Genomic DNA, 18,315 nt, shown 5'->3' on the forward strand with positions numbered 1-18,315 from the left:
TGGGCTCAAGGGAATTGGGTGATCTGGATTCATTGTCTATCAGTTAATCTGTCTCTCCCTCTGTTCTTCATCTGTTCAATAGGGACATAGACAGCTTTAGGTCAGAAGGGTGCCACAAGGTATGATTCCTCAGATATGCGAGCTGCTTTGTAATTGTGGTCATGGAGATCTCTAAGAACCTGAATAGAAAATGGTGCACATGAAAGTGGTGGGTAGATCCACAAGTGGTGTCTGGGATATGAGCCTTCAGAAGTCTGCCATTGTGGGCATGAGGAGTGTCGGGAGGACCAATGGGTTCTTAATGTGGTTCTGTGTCTCAAATATAGTGGGGGTTGAGACTGGATGGATTTGCACTGCCACTGAACTGTCCTTGTACTAGGGAATTCTGCTGTAAACAGGGCAGATACATGACGTGAAACTTTAGGTCCCTGTAATTTACTTGAATCCAGTTGTAGATTACCCAGTGATAAATCATGGATAGAAATATACCAGTGCAAGTTACACTGGTTTAGTTGTTGTATATCCTCAGCTTATCCTGGGGGACTTGTTTGCTCAAGACACTCTGCTTACTTCTATCCATAACTTAGTGCTGTGCCTTGTCACTACCCAGCTTCCTGCATGCCCAAAATAGTTACTTGCCTGTCTGCTCTGGATCAGCTGAAGTAAATGACACTGGTGTAGACTTGTATGTCCAAGCTGTGAAAACAACATGGTTTTAGCAATGTCTTTGTTTTGAGACCCAGGTGGAGATTTTGAAGACTAAATAATGTAATCAAAACTGGCCATTGTATTTCCTTTAAAATTGCGAGGTACTTTACAAATCAGCAGAGACAGAGTCCCTGCCCCATAGAATCTACAGTACTGGGGAGTGGACCTGAAGAAACGACCAGCTTTGTTCTAGTCTTGTTGTTCTGTAGGATTGATGAGAATGAGGTCCTGCAGTAAGTTGGAGATTTCCCCCATATGTTCTTACAGGTCTTTTAAAGTAAATTACAGAACACATTGCAAATATGTGTCAAACTTATTATATCTGGTATTTTAAACACACGCACATAGATGTGCGTACACGCACACACGACAATGACAACTCAACACTGCATTGACTGTGTGTATATGTATGCATGCCTCTCATTAAGTATTAATAAGAATGCACACCACTGGGTTCACTGTCAGCATCTGGAGGATAGGGTGTAGGCTGTACTTGTGCTCATTCTTACTAACAGTCTTGGGTGCATTTCAGGGTCTGGTATTCAGTGGAAGGACCTCATGAAGCCCGTCAGCATAGATGACAACTTCACCCTGGCTCAGGTGCTGGGGATGTTGATTGTGGACTCCATCCTCTATGGCCTGGTGGCCTGGTATGTGGAGGCTGTCTTCCCAGGGGAGTATGGTGTGCCGCAGCCATGGTACTTCTTCTTGACGGTGAGCATTGATGCCTAGCTGGCAATGTTGGAGATAAGCTGGTGACTGCTCCTGTAGCCTATGCACCCACTGCAGCAGGATGTCAGTAGGAACTGCAGGGTAAAAATCTTTCTGCTGTGTTAGGCAAGATATCAGATTTAATTATAACAATGGGCTCTTCTAGCTTTTAAAATGTAGGTGTGAGTGACACATAGTTGTCAAACAAAGAAAGTCCTGAACTGCTTTGCAAGTTAATGAGACTTCTATTGAAAGTGGAAAGCTCTTTGCAGGCATTGACTTTTAACTCCTTGGACTGGAATTTTGGCATAGATGGCCTTGCCAGTGTAATTGCCCCATCCCCAAGTGCCTGTGTGCAAGGGCTTGGAAAGAAGCCACAAGCAAAGATCTGATGGAGTGAAACCTGTTAAGAACCATGGTCTGTGTGACGTTGGCAATATATGGAGTGGCTAACACAGGCCATCACACTATCAATTGTTTGGTTGGAAGGCTGTTTTTGTGCCCTAGCCCCTAACCCAGTCTGTTTATTTCAACACCTATCTTGGTAGTGCAGCTTGTACTGACCAGAACCACCTGCCTTTCTGCCTGGGGCTCGTGAGCCAGAGCTCTGCTCACCAGAGAATGTTGCAAGGAGCTCTGAGACTCTCAGATCAGGAGATTATTTGGGGCTGTGGCTCCTGGTACCTGTGCATTGTATGTGCAATGGGTTGACCCTGTGGTGTGGCTAGAGAGGACTCCCCTGGGTACCTGGACCTGGGAGTGGCCTTTGCCTGCTCCTTCCTCAGGGTTTTAACATCATGAGTGATCCCTAAATTCTGGAGAGTACAGGTGGTCCCTTGAATGTCAAGCAGTGGTTCTCAGCCTTTTTGAACTCGAGGCACCCCTCTCTGGACTCGCGATTCCTCCATTACTTTTGTGAATTGAGTGACAACCAATTTCAAAAACTAATTAATATATTATAGTATTTACTTCCTTGCAGAGGGGCTATGCAGTCGGAGTGGGGGATTGGCCAGGCAGAGACGAGCCTGAGCCTGCGCTTATCTACTTATTTCCTCATACCTCGTTTTTCTCCTTACACCTTATTGCACCCTAGCAGTTGGAGGTATAATTTCAGTTTCTGAGCTCTGGGGTAGAGATCCCAGGGCCATTTTTATTCGGAACAGGTGATTTATGGGAAGCGGGGAGGAGGGGCTGCGACTGACTGAAAAGTGGGCACCACCTCTTTAAACAACCCTCCTGCCTCTCACTGCCCCAAGCATCCACCCTGGGGAGGTGATATCTCACTGGGTACATTCCCTGGGCCCTGTTGAGTTGGCTGGTCGGTGCCTAGGATAGCTAAGGTTTCTCACAGTGACTATTCATCCTCTCCTTGGTCAGGAGTGCTATAGGAATGACCACACCCATGACAATATGCACTCACCCCGAGAGAAGATTTCTGACTTTAAGCAGAAGGCAACTGTATGTATAAGAGTTTTCAGCCAGGGATTGATCTGTTAGCTTAGATGGATGCCCTGAAATGCCTTTCTAGTGCCTAGAAAGGGTATCAAGAACCAGAGTCCTTTGGTGGAGGAGTAAACTAATTCTCTTGATACCAGTTCCCTCCCCTATTAATAGCCTTCTCCAGTAGGTCCCTTAGAGACCCTGAGAGAGTCTGGGAACTCTTTCTGGGTGAGGAGCTGGGATTAATTGTCTGACACCTTGATATTGGGAGGCACTGGGAACCATCAGCTTCCAGCAGCCCTGGGGCAGAGTGCTGATTTGAAGGGGACTGTTTCTGAAGCCTGCCTCAGTGGTGTGTAATGGGTCTGTCTGATGTGTCTGTTTCTTTGCTGCTGCTTTGTCTCTCTACAGTCTGAAAGTATCTGAGTGCAAGTAGATGATAGGGAATGCAGGTCAAACAAACATTTGTCTAGGATGGCTTATACAAGGAGGATTCTGCCTGGAGCAGGGGATTGGACTATTGTGACCTCCTGAGGTCCCTATTTTTGTGGTCAAGAGCCAGCTGAGAGGAGGGAAAATCATTGTGTGCTGCAGTGGGGTCATCCATTCCATCTCTGTGTTTCTCCTCTCAGCCCTCGTATTGGTGTGGGCATCCAAGAACTGTCCTGGGAAAAGAGAAGGAGGAAGAGGAGGACCCAGAGAAGGCCTTGAAAAGCCAGTACATTGAGGAGGAGCCTGCTGACTTGGTATCGGGGATCAAAATCAAGCATCTCTCCAAGGTAAGGTGTTCAAACTTCTTCCTCTCAACCAGGTGGCCAGGCTGAGAGCCATTTGGTTCAGGCAGCAGAAATCCTCCCCTAGCATCAAGATTCATGTTGGCACAGGCCAGGCAGTTTTGGTGGATAGTATCCAGTGGTAGTTGCTATGGGAGGTGTGACTCAGAGCTTGCCTTCCCCACCAGCCACAGCTTCTTTTTGATCCTGTGGGATCTCCACAGAAAATCAAGGGCAAGTGATCAACAGAAGTTTATTGTAATACCCCAGAGTGCAGAAGCCTTGCATCAGCATCCCTGAAAGAGATCAGCAGGTTGCCCAGTCCTTCAGACCCTACTCCTTATCCTACCAGAAGCAGTGATGCTGGTGCATCAGGTTCCCTGCAGCTGCTTTGCTCCACAGCTTGAAGCAGGAAGTATATCTGCAACTATCTTGCCTGCAAAGCACTTGTTGCACCATTCAGTCCAGCTTGTGCCACTGTGGATCTTAGCTGTCCTTAGTCACTGTGCCATGTTCACTGCACACACCAGCCTCCCATTGGGCATGTGGTGTCCTGAGACTCTGATGTTTCTCTTCCAGTGCTTTCTCCCAGTGTCCCTAGGCCAGAAACATTCTTTATACTATGCTCCTGCTCTCTGCCCTTTAGTGGGGCCTCTGCAGTCATCTGCTCATAAATCATCCCAGTCTAACAGACCACATCCTGCTCTGCACAGGGCCCAGGCAGATCTTGACCTGGGAGCTCTTCAGAGTTCCAGGTCACCAAGTGCCTAGCACTGTGATGACACACTGGCTAGCCTGAACATCGTAATTACAAGGGCTGTGGGTGTGAGTGAGTCTCAGCCTTTGGCTTCTGACCCAAAGGTGTGACATCTTACTAGTGGGAGGAAATAATCCCTTTATGCTTCAAACAAAGCCCATGTTTTATCTCTTGAAAGTCAGTATTTAATTCATCTGGTCAAATGTTTCACTGCATCTTATATAATGGTATGAGTGCTCTGGGATCTTTTGAGGTGATACAAGTGGGAGAGCGGCAGGTCCTTCCTTCTGACATGTGGCTTCCATCTTGCTGTGCCTGCAGGTGTTCAGAGTAGGGAACAAGACCAAGGAGGCAGTGAAGGACTTGACTCTGAACATGTATGAGGGGCAGATCACGGTCCTGCTGGGACACAATGGTGCTGGGAAGACAACCACCCTCTCCATGCTCACAGGTATGAGTCCTGCTGGACAGTGTGTGGTGTTGCCAAGGGAAGAGTACTAGGTGCCTAGGCACAGTGGGGAACAGGGGGATGCCTCCTGCATAGGGGACATATCTCTAACTGTGGAACAAGCAAAGCTGTAACTGTTGCTTGAGCTAGGGATAGGGGGCGGTTCCTGAACCTCACTCCTGGCTCTTGCTGAGCCCCAAAGCGGCATCTGAGGACTGCAGAACAAGATACCACTGCTGCCACGGGGAAGCTACTGTCTGAGGGAGCAGTTAAGGGAGTTCTGTAGCAATGTATTGCCCCTCCCTGCCCTGGGGCTGAGCCCATTGACCTCACCAGCTCAGGGAATGTGGGACTCTCCCTGGCTTGTCCTACTGGGTGCCTGATTGCCCTGGGTAGACATAGCCCTCGTGTGGATCCCAGCAGTGCACAGAATGGAGGACTGGCCTGGCAGGATCACACCACTGGCCCATTAAGTTGGGTATCCTGTGTCCCGCAGGCCCAGTGCCTGACATACTGGAGGAAAGAGCAACCTGCTCAGCTAACTGTGAGGAATGGAGGAGTGACTTCCCCACTGGTCTCTGGAGTGATCAGCTCTCCCCCAGCAGCAGGGCTCCCTGCCTGCACAGCCAAATCAGGACTAACCACAGTTGGCCTAAAAGGGGATCCTGGGCTGCGGGGAGGGTGGGGTAGTGACCATTTCTGCCTGGCACACAGTCAGATCCCTGCTCTGTCTGGCTGTCACACTGGTTAGGCAGATCATGGGGAATCAGAGAACATAGTTCAGTTTGACTTCTGTGGGGGAAGGAGAGAGGTCACCTCTTCACTAGTGTTGGGTATAGTAGAGACAGGCTCTAAAGGGAGCCCTAGTAACTTTTATTTTCTGATGAATGCTCCCAGTGAAGTTTATGGTCCCAGGTGAAGGCTGTGGGAAGCCTAGGGGCTCAGGGAGCTGAGGGCCCCTGGGTGAGCTTGAGAGAGAGGCACTGGTACCTCACCACTTCACTCCACAGCACAGGGTGTTCATGTGTCTGTGCTTGTCCCTAAACTGCATCCCTTGGTGCGTTCCTCTTCCTAGGTCTGTACCCTCCCACAGATGGCCAGGCATACATCAGTGGCTATGAGATCTCCCGGGACATGGTTCTGATCCGGAAGAGCCTGGGTCTGTGTCCCCAGCATGACGTTCTTTTTGACAACATGACCGTAGCAGAACATCTCCACTTCTACTCTGGGGTGAGCTCCTGTGTCATGTTATCTGGCTGACTTCAGTGGGAGGGAAGACTCCTTTGTGTCTGCAGAAACCTTAGAGGATCAGTGGCTAACTGTAGCTATAGTTTCCAGCAGGTGAAGCCTGTGCTGTCCAGTGTGTATCATCATGTGACTTCTGCATACACCAAATACTGGCATTTTATACTTTTAAGATGAGTAACAGGCCAGGACCCCTTTTCTGTACAGGCCGGGGCTATCTGCACACACACTTGCTGCTGGTTTGGTTCAGCAGGTGGACATCCCTGTGTGGATGTATACATTGGTGGAGGGGCCTATTTCAGTCTAGAGGAGGGGTCGGCAACCCCCAGCTTACGTGCCGGAACGTGGCACGCAAGGCCATGCCATAGGAGGCCCGGACTCTGGCCATAGAACCTGGACTGCTTGCAGCAGGCAGCCAGAGGCTGCAAACCCTTCTGTATTCACCCTGGGCTCTGTGGCTGGCAGCAGCTGCCCAGAGCCTGGGCTGGCTGGAGCTACTTGGGGTTAAAGTAGCAGTGATGGCAGGGCAGTGTGGGTTTTTAACTTGGTTTAGCAGCCTAAGTTCAACCTCTGGTGCCTCTGTAGGCTTTTCACTCAGGTCACCTTGGTGGGTCTTTATTGCTGTTTTACCCTGAGTTAGGTGCATGCAATGAGCTAGGGGCACACCTTCTATGCAGTGGAGACAAGCCTATGTGTGCTGGGTGGCTGGAGAGCTGCAGTCATTCAGATTGACCAAATCTGCTGTCTCCCACCCCAGCTTTCTTTGTTCAGAGGCTGCTGGATTGGCCAAGGCAAGCAGAGGCTCTAGTAACCTCAGCACAGTGTTTCCACCTTGGCTGGACCTATGCAATCCCCCACTGCAATCTAACCCCAAGGAGACCATGGTGAGGCTGCTTTCTGGGGTAGCACAAGAGATGTTGAGTAACAGGCCAGGTCGCAGGGATCCTGATTTCCAGGACCACTGGTAGGCGCTGGGACATAAATCACTTCCTTTTCTCTCAGGTTAAATGCAGAAGCGGGTTGAGAAAGCGTGGGAGGAGTGATTTTTCTTATGCCTGGGTTACTGATTGAGTAAGGTCTCTCATTGGGTTGGGAGGGAGCAGGCAGGTCCCCCTCTAGCTGTTCTGTTTTACTACACTTAGCTGTTTAACCCTTTTCTCCCTTTGTCCATCAGCTGAAAGGCTACCCCCCAGCCAAGTGCCCAGAGGAGATGGACCGCATCCTAAGGATCTTGAACCTGGAAGACAAGCGCTTCTGTCTGGCAAAGGCACTCTCTGGGGGCATGAAACGCAAGCTATCCATCGGCATTGCGCTTACTGGGGACTCCAAGGCAAGTGACTCTTGCTTGACTTGGGAGGCTTGGTTTAAACCAAGGTGCCCTGGCACCAAAAAGCAAGTGGTGGAGTACACCTGACAGAGATGCCACTGTCCCCAGATAGAAGCACCCCTGAGGGCTTGGAAATGTTGTGCCATGAGGTGTTCCCAGCATTATGGGGCTGCTGGTGCCATGGTTCTTCTGGTAGACCTGTGGCAGTGGAGCCTCCTAGTATAGATGTGGGGTATGGCAACAAAAGGGTTTTTTCTTCTGGTTTTGCTACACCTTGCTGTAGCTGTCTCCAGGTCTTAGTTCTGCCAGCTGGGGCTGTGATCCTTTCATGACCCTAGCTGGCACAGCTATATGGACAAACCTTAGTTGATTTTTGGGCACTGGTCAAAAATCTGTGACTGTCCCTGGAGCTGTTGACTCAGAGCAGGCTGGATGCTGACCTTGTAGGCGGCCACTTTCTGCCCTCCCAAGTCAGGGTAGCAGAGCAGGGATCTAAGACAGGATACAGAGGGTGTGAGGAAGATACAATGCCCCCAGAACTGAAGGGGGAAGCCAGGCTGCCATTTTGAAATTATCTCTGAAGTTGGGACCAGGCGGCTCAAGTGTTCCTGGAGTTAGAGGGCATATTTGTAGCTGCCGGTCTCCTTCATATGACTGGCCCACACGTGTACCAGGCTGCTGGCTTCAGCACTGGCTTTGTCTATCCCTACCAGCAGTATTTTTCATGGCTCCTCATAATGGGACAGTCTTCCCCATGCATAGGTTGTGATGCTGGATGAACCGACATCAGGCATGGACCCTGCCTCTCGCAGGGCAACCTGGGACCTCCTTCAGCAGCAGAGGAGCAATCGCACCATCCTGCTGACCACTCACTTCATGGATGAAGCAGACCTGCTGGGGGACCGCATCGCCATCATGGCCAAGGGGGAGCTGCAGTGCTGCGGGTCCTCGCTCTTCCTCAAGCGCAAATACGGTAAGGGGGAGGGGACCCCACACAGGGCAAGGGGAGCCTCTCCCCTTCCTGCACTGGGTGGCCAGATCAGAGTCCTGGAGAAGGAGAGGGTGGCCAGTACTCTGGTCTGCCTTGTGGGCTTGTTGCAGGGTCCTGGCACTCTGGGGGAGAATTTCTGCTATCAGATACATCGGGAGGTACAGGGTGGGGGATGAAGGGGTCACAAGAAAGCATGTTAGGCTCGTGTCTCTTCAATTACTCCCTGCCTGCTGCAGTTCCCCCTCCCAGCACACCCTGGAACCTCCTTCCTCTGACATGTATATGACACAACTAGAACAGGGCTCTTACTGCCACAGCTGTGCCCACAGAACTATGTCAGCAGCACTCCATAGTAGACACCCAGTGTGTGCTAGCAGAAGGGTTTTTTTGCCCTTTGCATCGTTACAGCACCTCCCTGAACAGCAGCTAAGCTAGCTGAAGCTCTCTTCTGTCAGCAGCAGTGAGTCCATACTGGTTGTCCTGGCTACAGTCACTTTTAGATGACCAGCAAAGCTTTGTCATATGGGCCAGGCCTGAGACTGTCTGCTTCTACTCCTCGTAGTGAGATAATATTAATCTCTGTGGATGTATTTGACACCACAGGGCGGGGGGTGCTTTCTACACTTACCTCAGCTCAGGCTCTGCAGGCCCATGTTGTGTCCTTTCCCTGTCCACTCAGCCCACCCATGTCTCAGCACTGACTGGCCAGGCCTCCCCCTGGAAAGGATGTTGGTTATGACAGGCTGCCTTGTGTGAATGGGCTCTTCCAGGCGCAGGATACCACATGGTGATGGTGAAGGAGCCATACTGTAACCTGGGAGAGATTTCTCGCCTCATCTGCCAGTATGTGCCCAATGCCACGATGGAGAGCAATGCAGGGGCAGAGCTATCCTTCATCCTGCCCAAAGAGAGCACGCATAGGTAATGGCAACCTCTGGGGACACACCTCTGCATGGGCCTTGCCAGTCTGCCCAGCCCTTGCCAGGTCAGTGTGGGGCAAGCCTAGTACAGCATTCAGTTGCAGGGCTCGGGCTTCTGCCAGCTGCCCCCCACTGTATGGGGTCTAGCAGACACCGGGGTACTCACTGGATTGGGTTGCTTTTGTTATCTGGAAAGGCTCAGGAGGCGGGTTGGTCCTGATTTTAGAGACTAGCATAGGATATGGGAGACCTGAATCCAGGTCCCCGCTTTGCCACAGACTTCCTGTGTGATCCTAGGCAAGTCGTGTAACCTCTCTCCATGCCTCAGCTCCCCATCTGTGTGCTGGGGATAGTGGCCCTACCCTACCTCCCAGGAAAGTGTGGGGGTAAATGCATCCTGTTCTGTGAGGCTTTCAGATGATGGGAAGGGTATGGAAGTACCTAATGCACATAGGAGTCCAGACAAAGTGTGTAGTTTGTGCTTAGTGGATCTCATAGGGCTGCTTAAAGGTACTGTCTGAAGGGTGGTGCACAGAATTATGAGCCTGGAGAGCTGAGTGGTGACAATTTTGAGGGAATCACTGTTAGATTTGATCTGAAGTAGAAGTTTAAATACCCTCACCCCCTTGGCTATGCTCTGAGGATGGGTCAGTAGAGCTCCTGGATGGGAGGGCTGGTGTTATTTCCCTACCTTTCAGCCAGCCCCAGGACTGACTGGCTCTGGGGAGGAAAAGGTGTGTTGCTCCAGAGCTGTTTTCTCAACCTTTTCTTGTGCATCATCTTTGCTGAAGTCTGTGCCATAAGTGCAGGCACCATTGGCCTTTGGCTAGGGAATGTAGCAAAGCGAAGGCCCTGATGTGTCCTTACCTTGGGGAAATACCTCTCCAGTTCCTGGGTGTGTTATTGCTAAAGCAGCCATTAGAGAGCTCAGTAGTGTCACTTCAGTGCAGTCTTTGCACAGTGATTGAAATAGTTCAGACTGATGGCTGTTTTAGAAAGCAGCTAACAAGAGTCTCATAGGGGTTTAGCAAAGCCGCAGTGAGATGACATGGACTGTTTGGCACAGCGCACACAACTTCCATTTCAAGGCCACTGGGTGAAAACTGAACCCAGAAGCTGATCTGAAGCCAAAGCCTTGCACTGGAGTGGCACAGTTGGAGGCGGAACGGACTTCTCTGTTCCTGCCACCTTGTGGTCAGAGCCTGGGCAGCATCTGTGCTGCATTTTGATTTTTAGCACTTTGACTGAGTTCCCACACATGCCCCGTCTGCCTGCAGTCCCAGGGCTAGGTGTCTGGGGTAATGCCAGCTGGTGACCTGCTTCTCTGCTCTGTCTCCTGCCCATGGTGTAGAAGGTAGAGCGCTTGCCTTGCATTCCCAGTTCAGTGCCTGTATCCCCAGAGCTCACTGGTTCCTCCCCTGTCTCTGCAGTTGGGGTCCAGAAGCAGCAGGTAGAGCTCTCTTTTTCCGTCACTTTTTAGTGGACTATTAAACACTCAAAACAAGTGGAAGGAAGCCTGTCCCTCGTGTCTGAATAAGCAAGTCAAGCTCCCTACTGCCCAGCATCTGCTCAGTGACTCTGGAGAGCAGGCTTTAAGTGTCTGTAATGCCTGAGCCAAGAAGGGGCCAGGATGTAACTTCTAACCACCCTGTCTCTTTGCAGGTTTGAGATGCTCTTCACTGAGCTGGAGCAGAAGCGGGAGGAGCTGGGAATTGCTAGCTATGGTGCCTCAGTCACCACCATGGAGGAGGTCTTTCTCAGGTACTCCTGACCCTGGGGATCCCACGCTTGCCCATCTGGGTGAAAGGATTGGGGCCCCGGGCCTCCTGGGCAGGTGCCCACCTCCCTGGCATCCTGGCCTGTGGCCAGGCACATCGGGCTTATGGCCATGTTTGCACTCCGGCGGCTCCTGCCACCACCAGGAGGCCGGGGGCCACCGGAGATGGGGGAAGTGTGCAGGGCTGTTGAAGGCCACTTGGGGTGGCACAAGCCAGCAGGGACCTGCATGTGGCACAAATGCATCAGTTCACATGCTCCATAGCCTCTATTAATTGAGTCTGCTCTGACTCCTGTGTGTCGGAGCACACAAGCATTTGTGTATAAATGCCCCCAGTGACTAAATTAGGAATAAACAGCTAAAAGAGGGATAAATGTAGGATTTTGTTAGCATCTGGATTGTGCCCCTGGACACAATTCTGGTGGGATTCAAGCCAATGCAGAGCACAGGTCAGTCGCACCATTCCCCTAGTCCATCTTGTTCACTGAAACAGTATGGTGTTTGGTTGCCCAGATGAGCTCTACAAACCTCCCTCCCTCCTCTTGCAGGGTTGGTAAGCTGGTGGACTCAAGCATGGATATCCAGGCCATCCAGCTCCCTGCCCTGCAGTACCAACATGAGAGACGGTCCAATGACTGGGCCATGGATGACTCCAGCAGCATGAGTGGAATGACTGACATGACAGATGACAGTGGAGCATTGATCACAGAGGACTGCTCTAGCATCAAACTCAACACAGGGGTGAGCACTCAGGAGGAACGTTAATGCAGGGAGCTGGAGAGGAAGAGGGTGAGGAGGGTCTTTGGGTTTTTGGTGGGTGGAGTCGAAAGGAAATCAAACTTGGGCTCAATTCTACCATGGTCTCTGCCTTAACTTGCTTATTAAGGGGATAAGAAAAGACTTCCCTTTTAGATGCCCTGAATCTGTCTCTAGGAGCCTTGGACTGCTGAGAGGACAGGTTTTTAAAACACTGCATTTTGGAAAGTAAGCTCTCCTTCTGAGGCAGGCCAGGATCATTACCCTGTCTTGCAGAGGGATGGGACATCCCATGGTCACACAGTAGCAGAGCTAGGGTTAAAACCTTATGGGCATTTTTATGTGTGTTGCAGGATACGGCACCGGGTGCTTTAATTAGTGAGCCGCACTAATTAAAAGCATCCATGCATCAGGTGTATCAACATCCCTGCACTGAAAAAACGATAGTGGGTCGCTTTGAACTAAAGCTCATTGAACTTGTTTTATTTCAGAATGCCCCACTGCCATTTTTTCAGTGCAGAGACACGCTGGGACACTGATACACATGATGTGGGAGGCTGCTGGAGCACATCAATTTCTTTGCTCCAGCAGACTCGATTAATTGGGTCTTCTCTGACACTGGATTTCCAGCAGGTCAGAGCAGGTTCTGCACATATGTATAGGAGCCCTAAGAGTCCTTACTCCCAGTCCTCTCCTGTGACATGGGATTTCCCCTGCCTCTGATTTTGGATCCCTGGGACTGACATCTTGGCTGTAGGGATTTTCATTGCCTGAATGCTTCTGTTGCTTGATAGGCAGTGGTGTTGTGCCAGTGGCAGCTCTGAAACAGAAGGAACCTTTACAAAGTCACCAGATCCCTGTGCTTTTTGAGGCCTTATCCTGGAAGTATAAGAAAGTCTTTCCTTTTGAAAAGTACTGATCTGATGCTGCCCAGTGTTAGCACCAAATATGACTTAATGTAAAGGGTTTCGTTTTCCAGTCAGATGTAGGAAGAAGTCAAGGCAGCCTTTTTAATTTTGCTTCAGGTTTAAAGGAACACTTAAACCCAAAGGCCACATCCAGACGTGCTTGGACGTTTGGTTCCCCAGGGACAACTAGCAGTGGTGTACCTTGTGCCACCATAAGTTGTCCCTGGGGAAGACATGTGCCACACGCACACTGGCATGTTGCAGGTTACCCCAAATGGGGTAGGAGAGTCTGGTTCCAATTCTGCTGTGCAGAGCCTGGCAGCTGTGGTACGGCTCTGGGTGGCCTGGCTCTGCTTTTGAGTGGTGCACGTTGCCTGTGCATACACTGCTCCACTTTTTTCTCCGTGGGTTTTGGGGTCAAAAAAGCCCTCTGAACTTGTCCATTGCAGTGCAGAGAACAACTGAACATGTTCCACATACTGCATGGCCACACTTGTCTGGATGTGACCAGAGTATCTAATTTATTTACCTGCTATTACCACAAATTGCTCTTGTGATTTCCAGCACTGAAGGAGATGAGAGAAAAACCATCTTTCTCTCCTTGTTCAGTTAAGTTTGTGCATCTGTGACAGCACAGGGAGTACAGTCTGCTTCCTTGCGTGCCTACCATAAACTGCCTTCTTGCTGTTTGTGTGGATGTTTCATAAAGCCACAAAGGTGTGGAGAGGGATGGGTAGATATGTGGTGGGGTGGTAGATGGTGGTTCCATAGTCCATAGGATTGGAAGGGACCACTTGGGTCATTGAGCTGTTTCCTGGTGTTGTGAGCATGATGTCACCATCCTGTTCATAGATCACAGAGGCTTGTACAGGGAGGCATAGGAGGAGGGTCACATCTGGGAGTTGCTTCCAGCTTTCCTTACAATGGATGAGATCTCAAGGTGACTGTGGCCCTTTCCTCAGTGGAGGGTCACCTCTGATAACGTACTTATGGGCATTGCTAGAAGACTTGCCTAGGGGAGCTCCTGTCTCCATCCATATGGGGGCAGGGAACAGGGAATACCCTCAAAGAGTTGAGTTTCCTTCTGACATGAAGAAAGAAGTGGATAATTGGAAGGGGTTGGGGTGGATTTCAAAGTGATTTCAATGTGTCAGGGACATTCTTTTGTCTCCATGGTGTCCAGTTAATGTCTCCTTCTTCTCTGTGGTCCCAGTTCTACCTGTGCTGCCAGCAGTTCTATGCCATGTTCATGAAGCGAGCAGTCTACAGCTGGCGCAACTGGAAGATGGTGGCAGCCCAGTTCCTAGTGCCACTGATTTTCACTGCCTTTGCCCTGATTGTTGCCAAGACCTTCCCAGGGCCCAGGGACTCCTCCCTGCTGCGACTGACGTTGGACCCATATGGGCAGACTACCGTGCCTTTCTCTGTTTCGGAGGCAGCCAGCCTGTCCCAAAGCCTGGCGGAGCAGTACGTAGGGATGCTGGATGCTCAACACCAAGGGTCGCTGGAGGTGCTAGGTAAGAGCTAGGCAGAGGCAGGAGTAGGCACAAGATCAGCAGCGTTACTACTTCACAGATGGCAAGGAGTTGGGATAACTGAGTCAGATCAATTCGGGGAACCCAGCTGACAGCAGAGAAGTTGTATGCCAGGCTTCATGTGTCCTGAAAAGCCTGAATGATCCCATATGTTCTTTAAGATCATAGGAAAGAAGGGCTGGAAGGGACCTCACAAGGTAATCTGGTCCAGCCCCCTGTTCAAGGCAGGATCATTCATGACTGAATTATCCCAGCTAAGTGTCTGTCCAACCTGCTTGTGAAAATTTTCAAGGATGGAGATACCACAACTTCTCTAGGTAGCCTGTTCCAGTACTTGACCACCCTCAGAATCAGAAAGTTCCTCTTAATCTTCAATTTAATTTTCCTCTGCTACAGCTTGAGGCTGTTGCTCCTAATTCTTTCCCCTGTGGCCACAGAGAAAAGCCTATCTTCCCCCTTCAGGTACTTGTAGACTGTTATCAATCTCTCCTCCAGCCTTCCCTTCTCAAGTCTAAATAACCCTAGTTCTTTAAGCCTTTCCTCAGAAGTCATGCTTCCTAGGCTTCTAATAATTTTTTTTCTCTGAGCTGGACTCTTTCCAATCTGTCCACATTTTTCTTGAAGTGTGGGGCCCAAAACTGGATATTGTACTCCAGGTGGGGCCCCACCAGTGCTGAATAGAGCAGAGGAATCACTTCCCTTGATTTGCAAGTGACACTTCTGTTGATACAGCCCAGTATACTGTTGGCTTTTTTGCATTGTTTTTTGCATTAAGTGTTTTAACCAGTGCACCTAACGGTTGTTCTGAAAGCTGTGATCAGCTTTCACCTGCGTATTTCACATCTGCCTGCAACCTGGGGATCCTTATTCACTTCTGGTCATTAAAAAAGCTTGGGCTTCATACAGAAAGTGAAGACAAATGTCTCCATTTGCTGGAAGACTTTGTTCTGGGCACAGTTCCCAGTGGCTCAATATTCTTAATTTAAAATAAGCATGTTAATGCTCCACGAGCTCCTATAGATCCACACATAGCTGACTTATTTACTACACATTATTTTCCAGATAGGGTAAATTAGCTCTGAGTCAGCCTTTGCTATCTATAAGGCAAGTCAGTTTTCTTGTTTAAAAACTGTGGAGCTGCCATGTTGGGCACAAGCACCCCTTGCTTCTCAACAGGGAGATAGATCGGGGTGGCAATTCCAAGCTGTCTCAAGTGCAGCTCTCCTGAGACACTCTCTCCAGATCTGTTAAGTTTGGCCATGGTGATCCTGAAGCTCTCTTGTACACATGTCAAGTCAGTTGATTTGCTAGTAGTCTTCTGTCACTTCAGGTACTGAATAGTCTAGTTCACCTATGGACTGGAACACCCTGGGGCTTGGTGTTTAATTAGCATAGCCTTCTTTTGATTTACTTCCATCCATCAGTGCTAGAAGGGATCTGTGCCCCTCTGAAGGGGCATTTCAGTTCTACATTAGACAGCGTGTAGCCAGTCAGAGCTGTTGTTTGCGTATTGGGGGTGATGCCCAAGTCCATGAGGTTTTGGGGCCCTTGCAGGGCTTTCCAGCTTCTCAGCAGCTAGGGTCCCCACACCAGCCTGCCCCACTGTGCAGGCAGCAAACTTACCAGGCTCCCTTCTGCTGTACTGCCCTGCCCCAGAGACGCCAGGCACCACCGTAGCAGCAGGAGGAATGAAGAGGCAGGAGCCTGGGGGCCTCACTTTAACATGTCCTGTGCTGGATGCAGTCCACAGGCCACCAGTCGGAGAGCCTTGGTCTACAGCAAAGGTGTAAATGAACTGCTCCAACCACAAGATCCATTCTCCTCTGTAGAACAAGTCCTTTTCAGCAGGGGACATGCCAGCCTTGCTACCTAATGCCCTCTGCAATACAGAGAGGAGTAAGTGTCAGGCTTTTACATGAGGAGCATCCCCTACTGGCAGTGTGGTTGCTTAGTGTCTTGATGTAGCAGGACTGTGCCCTAGAGGCAGCCATGACATGCCCTGTTGGCCGCACAACTCCTTCCTCCACTTTGGCTCCTCAGGGTACTCTCCTTTTTCCTTGCCTGCTACTCCTTGATGGGATTGTTATGGTGTTAAGGGAGGCTCTCCCAGGGTTCCGGGGTGAGCCCTTGTTCACTTTGGCTGGCTGGGACTTCTTGTACCTGGTTGGCCCCCAGTTTTGCCCCTTGGGCACTAAGCTATGGGCCTCCTGGCCCTATCAGTGCCTCAGGGCACCAGTTTACCTTATGGGCTAAATTTATGGCCTCCTTCCTCTCCTGTCCACACCTCATAGATGTTACTCGATATTTGTTTAGAGGGAAACCCCTGGCCCTAACACAGCTTTTGGCCATCAGGCCCCAAACCTTTGTCTAAGTCTCAGCCTTCCCAGGCGTGGCCCTTTTCTTCTTTCTGCACCTCCTCAGCCCAGATCCTCTGCCCTGGACCGTGGCTTCTAGGCCCCAGCCTCATTTTGCACTTGTGTACTCTGAGCCAGCCCTTGGTCCTCTAGGTCCCTGATCCCAGGCTGAGCTGTTCTTCTTGGGGCCTTGGTGCTCCCAGCCTTGGCTGACTTAGCCTCAGCCCTCCAGGCACCCAGGCCTGGCAGCTTTTACTGCGTCTTCCCTCTGGGCCCTTGACCCCAGCCTGGGCTGCCTGCTATATTAGCCCTTAGCCCTCTGGGTCCCTGACTCTAGGCTAGGCTTTCTATCACAGAGTGCCCCACCAGACACCCATCTGTGGCCTCCACACTGCCCCCCAAAGCACAACCTGGTCCTCTGGTATCAAGCTCAAAACAGAACATAAACACAAGTAAGCTGCTTCAAAATGGAAAGTCTCCCTCACTTAGGATTAATCTTGCCCACAGGCAATACTGCCCTTGGAGCCCTCTCATCCCAGCTCCCTTGGGTGGCTTGGGTGCCTGCCTGTTTTGTCTCCAGCAGCCCTTCTCTCCGTGGAGCTCCTCTTCATGCAGCAAGAGTAGACTGCTTCAGCAGCTAGTGGCTCTCCCCTGTCAAAATGACAGGGGCCTTGGCCCCTGTTACACCTTATATAACCCAGCCCTTGGTGTCCATTGCATGTCTGTTCTGTGGGTTGCATCTGTAATGATGAAGCTGTTTCTGCTGTCACAGGTGATCTGGAGCAATACCTCATCTTGAGAGCAGCTGAGGAGGGCGGTGCCTTCAATGAGCACTACATTGCAGCAGCGACCTTCAATCAAGTCAAAAACCACACAGTCATCACAGCACTGTTCAACAACCAGGCGTATCACTCCCCCGCCACTGCCCTGATGCTGGCGGACAATGCCCTGTTTAAGTTACTGGCTGGGTCCAACGCCTCCATCACTGTCACCAACTACCCGCAGCCCCGGAACATTACTGAGACAGCGAAGGACCAGCTCATGGAGTATGTCCAGTTTTCTTACTGCTCCCTCTCTTAAATTCAGTCAGACAATCAGACCACATGTGATCTGGACCAGCTTGGTTGCTCTCACAGCAGCTGAAGGTCCAACTTAGAATTCTGTGAAGTTAGACACAGTTCCAACTATGGCTGTAGGGAGCGTTCTCTTTCAGCTAGGGCATGGGACTGGTGGTCACGAGTTCAGTGCACTGTTTCCATTTTGGCACTAGCTGCATGGCCTTGGGCAAGTCGTATAGACCCACATTGTCCATAGATGTCTTGGTGGCTAGATATGTCACAACTGAGTCAGTGAGTTACCATAGGCAGGCCAGGGTCACCAGGTACCCATTGCAGTCTTGAGTCATCAGGCCAAGAATTGAGGCAGTATCATGGTCATGGCAGATAGTAGATCAGAGCTGGGAGGTCCAAATAAGGGACTGTGGTTCAGCTGGGATCAGGCAAGAGCAAATGAGAGCAAGGCAGGAGTAGGGTTGGTGTCAGACCGGAGCAAGACAGAGGTCTAAGAAGTACACACAGGAGCAATGTTGCTGGAACAAGGCAGTAGGAGAGGTGTTATATCACACTGTTAGGGGCTTACCGTTCCTATAGGTTTCTCCTGGTCATC

At 50.6% G+C, this 18,315-nt stretch overlaps 1 protein-coding gene across 1 annotated transcript in view; it reads left to right on the forward strand.

The window, feature by feature from the left end:
- ABCA3 (ATP binding cassette subfamily A member 3) overlaps window positions 1–18,315 on the forward strand; it is a 75,505-nt gene that overhangs the window by 41,743 nt on the left and 15,447 nt on the right. The window contains exons 10-20 of the mRNA XM_019539961.1: window positions 1,241–1,422; window positions 3,492–3,638; window positions 4,711–4,840; window positions 5,913–6,067; window positions 7,257–7,412; window positions 8,172–8,382; window positions 9,171–9,321; window positions 10,983–11,081; window positions 11,646–11,838; window positions 13,975–14,278; window positions 17,423–17,696. Of these exons, the coding sequence (XP_019395506.1) occupies window positions 1,241–1,422; window positions 3,492–3,638; window positions 4,711–4,840; window positions 5,913–6,067; window positions 7,257–7,412; window positions 8,172–8,382; window positions 9,171–9,321; window positions 10,983–11,081; window positions 11,646–11,838; window positions 13,975–14,278; window positions 17,423–17,696 (2,002 nt within the window). The remainder of the gene's footprint in view (window positions 1–1,240; window positions 1,423–3,491; window positions 3,639–4,710; window positions 4,841–5,912; window positions 6,068–7,256; window positions 7,413–8,171; window positions 8,383–9,170; window positions 9,322–10,982; window positions 11,082–11,645; window positions 11,839–13,974; window positions 14,279–17,422; window positions 17,697–18,315) is intronic.

The sequence above is a fragment of the Crocodylus porosus genome, unplaced genomic scaffold, assembly GCF_001723895.1.
Source record: "Crocodylus porosus isolate Cpor-Errol unplaced genomic scaffold, CroPor_comp1, whole genome shotgun sequence".
Lineage (NCBI taxonomy): Eukaryota > Metazoa > Chordata > Crocodylia > Crocodylidae > Crocodylus > Crocodylus porosus.